Source organism: Anser anser (assembly GCF_964211835.1).
Source record: "Anser anser genome assembly, chromosome: 3".
Lineage (NCBI taxonomy): Eukaryota > Metazoa > Chordata > Aves > Anseriformes > Anatidae > Anser > Anser anser.
This window is the reverse complement of record NC_139722.1, coordinates 103,835,878-103,841,877: the sequence shown is the minus strand read 5'-3', so window position 1 is coordinate 103,841,877 and position 6,000 is coordinate 103,835,878. Positions and strand designations below refer to the sequence as shown.

General features: G+C 48.8%; 1 protein-coding gene across 1 annotated transcript in view; it reads left to right on the top strand.

The window, feature by feature from the left end:
* PARP1 (poly(ADP-ribose) polymerase 1) overlaps positions 1–6,000 on the top strand; it is a 29,294-nt gene continuing 23,294 nt past the window's right edge. Inside the window, exons 1-4 of the mRNA XM_083831215.1 lie at positions 1–176; positions 2,741–2,903; positions 3,789–3,907; positions 4,972–5,186. Of these exons, the coding sequence (XP_083687341.1) occupies positions 57–176; positions 2,741–2,903; positions 3,789–3,907; positions 4,972–5,186 (617 nt within the window). The 5' untranslated portion in view covers positions 1–56. The remainder of the gene's footprint in view (positions 177–2,740; positions 2,904–3,788; positions 3,908–4,971; positions 5,187–6,000) is intronic.

The window sequence follows — 6,000 nt, the reverse complement described above, 5'->3', positions numbered from 1 at the left end:
CCGCCTCGCGCGGGGCGGGGCAGCTGGGCGGCGGGAGGCGGCGGGAGGCGGCAGGGATGGCGGAGCCGTCGGAGAAGCTGTACCGGGCCGAGTACGCCAAGAGCGGCCGCGCCTCCTGCAAGAAGTGCGGCGAGAGCATCGCCAAGGACTCGCTGCGCCTCGCCCTCATGGTGCAGGTACGGCCCGGCCCGGCCCGGCCCGGCCCGGCGCTGAGGGCCGCGCTCGGGGCGGAGCGGCGGGGACTGCTGGGGGCCGGGCCCCGGGCTGAGCGCCCCGGGGCCGTGCCGCGGCTCCAGGCCCCGCGAGGGGCCGGGGGGGGGGAACACGGCGCTGCCCCCCGGGCCCCGGGAGGCGGGGAGGGAGGGGGATGGAAGGGCCTGGGGCTGGCTCCCGCAGGGGAAGCCCGCCTTCGCCTCCGCGCCTCAGGGGCAGCCCCCTGGGAAGGATGTCTGACCCGGCGGCAGCGCTGCTGCGTGCGTTTCCGCTTCCCCTTCTTGTTTCTGGCTGCCCGGGGTTGCCACTCCTCTCCTCTTTCACCCGTGCCCTCGCTGCTTTGCTCCCGTCCCCCCACGTTGGTCATTCCTCCCTTTCGTGCGCGTCCCCAGCAGCTTGACCCGACCTGAGCCAGGCTGCGCTTCCCCAGCGCGGGACCTCGAATTGCAACGTGCCTTAGCTCTGGGTGCTGCGCCGGGCAGCGGGGAAGCGTTTCTTTAGGCCGGGTTAAGTTTATCAAATGATAAAGTTTATCTCCTGGTGGATGAGCGGAAGGTGGCAATCGGATCTGTGGCATCCCTCGTGGAGCCGCTCCTTTTCAGCCGACCGTCTCCTTAAAGCTACCTGTCTTGTGCCAACTGCTTGCAATCCACTTACAATTTTTTTCTCAAAACTCTTGAATTTGCTTGATCCTTTCTGTGAAAGGCTCTCTCCTCCCTCCTTTTTTTTTTTTTGTGCCATTTTCTTTCTCTTTTTGCCTTTTGTACCTTGCTGCTGAGCATCATCCCCAAGCTCAGGGCCTGAATTTCACCAGCGCGCTGTGGTCCCTTCTTTTCTCTTAGAAAAATACCCTGCAAGCAGCCACAGGAAGTGTGCTGAGGTTTTCTGCAGACGATGCAGAAGAGGTTAAAAGGAGACCCATGGCAAGTCACCAACTTGGTGCTATTTTTACTGCATCTGCTCTTTTCTTTTGGGTTCCTACCTGAAGAACTCTGCATGGAAGTGTGATTTGCAGTATTTGGCATGGTGTGGGCACCCAGGCCTTCCAGCACCATCATGACTTTGACTTTTGCTTCCACCTGGAACTTAGCAGTTTGTTATCTGCGTGTGCAGCCAGAAAGCGAATTGGTTTCTCTTTTTTTTCATAGCTTATTTAGGAAACTGTGATAGAGAGAGGTGTGCTGGCAGAAATTGTATAAACCTAAGTCTAGCTTGCCTGGAGGTTCCATTGCCTGCATGAAGTCATGCTTCGGGTGTGCGACTCAAGTGGTGAAGGAGATCTTCCCCCTTCTGTGCACCCTAGCGGCTGGTGCCCCTAAAGCCTTTGTGTTAGGGACAGAGCCATGAGGAGTCCTCCAGGAAAACACCAAACGTGAGCCCATAGCTCAGGAGTGTCTGACTTTGAGTGTCAGAGGTGTGTGTGGCTTCCAGGCATGTTGAGAGCAACCCCAATGTGGCAGCTGTGTGGCTGTGGTGCTACAAGGGTAACCATATAATCTGATTGTGGGAAGAGTCTGGCTAGAAATAGGAATGTCCTTTTACGGTTCTGGTCGATGGTTGGATTGTCACTGGGGCTCCCATCTTTGAAGCCCTTTTTCTGCCTCCTTACTGCCCCTGCATGAAACTCTTTGATGATTTTTCAGCTCAGAGCCGTCCCTTGAGTTGCTGAGTGGTATGTAGAATGCTTTCCCAGGTCAGTAATCCTGTATCATTATAATAATAATAATACCACTCTGAGTGTTGTTAGTACAGCAGGTGTTTGTGTGCGTTGCTTGGAGCCAAACCGCTGCACAGTTATTTGGTCTGATGGGTAACTGGAGCGGTGACAGGTTGGTACCTAGTATGTCTGAGTCATAACAAAGCAGAGCGATCCCGTGACGAGGCTGGAGAGCGAGCTCCGGAGCTGCTGTTCGGGGAAGACTTCTGTTATGGTTCTGTCCTGATGCAGGAATTTGGGTTCTGCCGTTCCCTTCAAATTTTGCCTCTGCCTCCTGCAGCCCGCTTAGGAATTTCTTCAGGTCGCGAGCCAGTTTGCTTGAGAAGTGGTCCTCAGAGGGACTGTGTGTTGCACTTGGTGGTCTTACAGAGCGAGGCCAGCAGCCTCTTCTGCTACGAGAGTCTGAGAAGAGGTTGTAGCAGATAAGTCAAGTGTTGTTACTTGTGCTGCTTTCTCCACAACCTCTGTTTCGCTCTGCTCATCACTGCAGAAGGACTGATTCGTACTGAGAAGAAAGCTTTTCCTCGTCTGCTAGGGGTTGGTATAGCCATGGCTGTAGCCTTTTTGTCTAAGGGCTAAGGAGCTCAGTGATGGTCTCATTGTTCCTTCCACATCTGTGCCCTTTGGGATCTCTGTTGGCAGCTTGTCTGTCACGCTACATTTTCTTCTTAGGCTTTTCCTAAGTCATGTCTAGGTGTTAATTTTAAAATAAATAAATTATGTTTACCCAGACATTCTTATTTTATCTCCCTCCACTCCCTGCCTTGGTTCTGAGTCGCTTCATCTTAGCCTAATGTGCTTTTTTCCTAGTCACCCATGTTTGATGGCAAAGTCCCTCACTGGCACCACTACAGCTGCTTCTGGAAGCGGGCTCGGATTGTGTCCCACACAGACATTGATGGCTTTCCTGAGCTTCGGTGGGAAGATCAGGAGAAAATCAAGAAAGCCATTGAAACTGGAGGCCCTGGAGGAGGTATGCAGAGATTCAGAGGTTTAGCTGGAACCATGTTGTCTCTTCTCAAGCTATTATTATGGTTATTCGATTGCCACATCCCTCTTAGCAAGTGATGTCAGAAGAATTTCTGTGGTGCCGCTGCACTCCAGGGCTAGGACACTGGCAGTATGACTGTTCTTAAAGGAGGGAAAAAAAAAAAAGCCAAGGCAGTTGGCAGACATGTTTGTTTTCAGTTCTTGCCAAATATTTGTTGTTTTTAAGACTATTGTATTTCAGTATTAATGAACGTTCTTGTCATATGCTGTATCAAAGGTATCTTCACTGCAATGTGTGGTTATGGTAGCTCTTTGAAATTCTTACACAACAAACTGAGTCGGAGCAAGTGAGAAGGGTCTAAGTACAGACCAGACCAAACACCCCGAGTCACTCTGTAAACCAAGGATGCTGAGCAGTTTTAGGCTGATGTCTGCCTGTTGAAATGTAATAATACAAAAAAGAAACTGGCACTTAGAACACATCTGTTTTGAGAAGAGTTCTGTTGTGAAGCAGAGATGTTTGTGACTTGTCACAGTCGGTCCTTAGTAAGACCTCATTTTACACTACTTTCAGGAGAGAGGTAAAAGGTGTCAGCTCTGTGCTTGCTTGGTGATTTGTAAAGACTTCCAAAGGTGCAATCCTGTACAATTGCTACTCCTTCGCTTAAAGAAATAATCCTATTTTAACAGTGCTTTTGAGCATGGACCGCTTATCTTGCTCTGAATGCAGATTCTTGATAGATGAACTGCTGGACTGCAGAGGTTTATTAATGCAGACTGCTAACAATCTGGCATAGAGGAGATATTTTTTAAAAGTGGGGGAGGATCACATTTAAAGCTGAGCTCTGTGTTTGCCTTTGTTCTCCAGGAAAAGGAGGGGACCAGGAAGGAGGTGGCAAGGCTGAGAAGAGTCTAAATGACTTTGCTGCAGAATATGCGAAGTCTAACCGGAGTACTTGCAAAGGCTGTGAACAGAAAATAGAAAAGGTAAGAAGATTTTCTTTAATTCTCTGTTGCTTGTCTTTTCTCCCACCAGTCCCAATTCCAGCAGTGGTTTTTTTACTTGCTTCCTATCCGTTTTGCATACGGAAAGCACTTCGAGCTGCATTTCTGCATCTGAGAAGCAGCTGTGTCCTGGACATGTGACAACAAAGGCATCTTTCAGGCGTTGGAGCCTGGGCTTTAGACCTGCCAGTGCTTCTTTTTGCTTGGGCTTTTGAGTAGGCTGGAATGCTACTTGCCAGTATTTTTGGTAGGAAGAGACAGGTGTCTTTTCGTGCCTGTCGAAGCACTGCAAAGGTGTAAGCCTCTTCTTCCTTCTTTGTTTGTGTGCAGAGCATCTGTATTGGCTCCACTGAAGCAGACAAAAACGGTGATGCAACTAATTAACGATGCTGCCCTGTATTTCAGCATGTCTCATTGCTCTGCTTTTAAAGGCAGTTGGTGAAATGAAGCTGTGAGCTTGTGGTAGATGTGAACAGACCTGCCAATTTGGTAAAGTTGATGAGGGTCAAACACCAGTGCTGATATACCTCTGTCTGCGGAAACATCGGTGGCTGGAGTGTAGGCATTTCTTTATTGGAGCGTGAAGTATTGCAGTCTAAAACTACATGAAACGACTACTTTTGGGGCATCTGAAAAGTAATTTGCAGTTAGAGGGGATTAGATAGTATTAGCACTGATGTTTGACTGGTAAAAATGTAAACTTGATTATTCAGAGTTGCCTGCAGGGGGTTTGGTGATGTGATCTTTGCTTCTTCAAGTTAACTGGCAGTCAGGGAGTTGAAGGAGTAAAGACTACAGGATTACCTGTTTTGGATGTTTTTTGAACAGAAAATTACTTTAAAGGATGTTTTTTCCAACCTAGAAAGAGTATTAGTGGAAGCAGAGGAACTGTAGGGAAGGGCTTGAGCAATAGCTGCAGGCATTGGTGAAGGGACCATTACTATTTCGCAGGTGTTTAGGAAGCATCAGGTTGGTAATGAGCTTACTAATACCCTGCTCTTTCCAGAGCAGCCTAACGATTGCTTTGTCTCTTTAACCTGCTCTAGGGACAGATTCGGATTTCCAAGAAGATGGTACATCCTGAAAAACCACAGCTGGGAATGATCGATAACTGGTACCACCCAGACTGCTTTGTGAGCCGCCGAGCGGAGCTGGGTTTCCTCCCAGCATACGGGGCCACCCAGCTCCTTGGCTTCGGCATCCTGAAAGCTGAAGATAAAGAAACTCTGAAGAAGCAGCTCCCAGCTACCAAGAGCGAAGGGTATGTGCGGAATGCAACCGTTTGTGTTGTTACTTGCCTTCACGTACATCCGTGATGAATGTGTTGTGTCGTTATTGTGTCTCTGTTAAAAGAACAGCAGCTGTAGGATGATGAGGTACTCCTCTGGCGTTAGGTAAATGGCAACAGACCAATTCCCCGTCCCTGGGAGGCTATAGTCCGCTTGCCCTTGTGGCTGCCGTGAGGGAAATGCAGAGACCAGCAGCTGTGACTTGTAGAACTGATGTGGGGCTTTTGGCCCTAAAATGTGTGCTTAATACAAATGGATACTGGGCTCTGCGCCTCCTTGTGTGATGCTGTTATCAGCGGTGGTTCCTCTGGTCTAACCACTTGCTAGACAGTTGATTTGATATCTTACCTACGTACTGCTGATCTGTGACAGATGCTGAGTCTGTTAACATTGCCTGTTGGCTGCCTAGTGTTCACACTTGGATGTTTTTGTTGGCAAAATCTTTTGTGGTACAACTGAAATTGTATTGCCAGGCACTGAAATTTTGAATGGAGGCTCTTGAAGTATTAACAGAGAAGCCTTTCAGGGTGGCTTGCTAGCTTTGGTCAATCTTTTTCTGATAGTGGAGGCATTTGTTTGATTTTTTTTATTTTTTTTTCCCATGAAGGAAGAAACATAAGGTATTGCTGGATTCTACAAACAGGAAAGATGATGTTTTTGTAAGATGTTGGGCTTTTCCACGTACCTTGTAGACTGAATTCAGCTCTACTTTTATAAGGATTCACCGTGAGACTGACACTGGCTTCTGAAAAGAAGCAGTCAAGTCAAATCTGTGGTCTTTGTTGG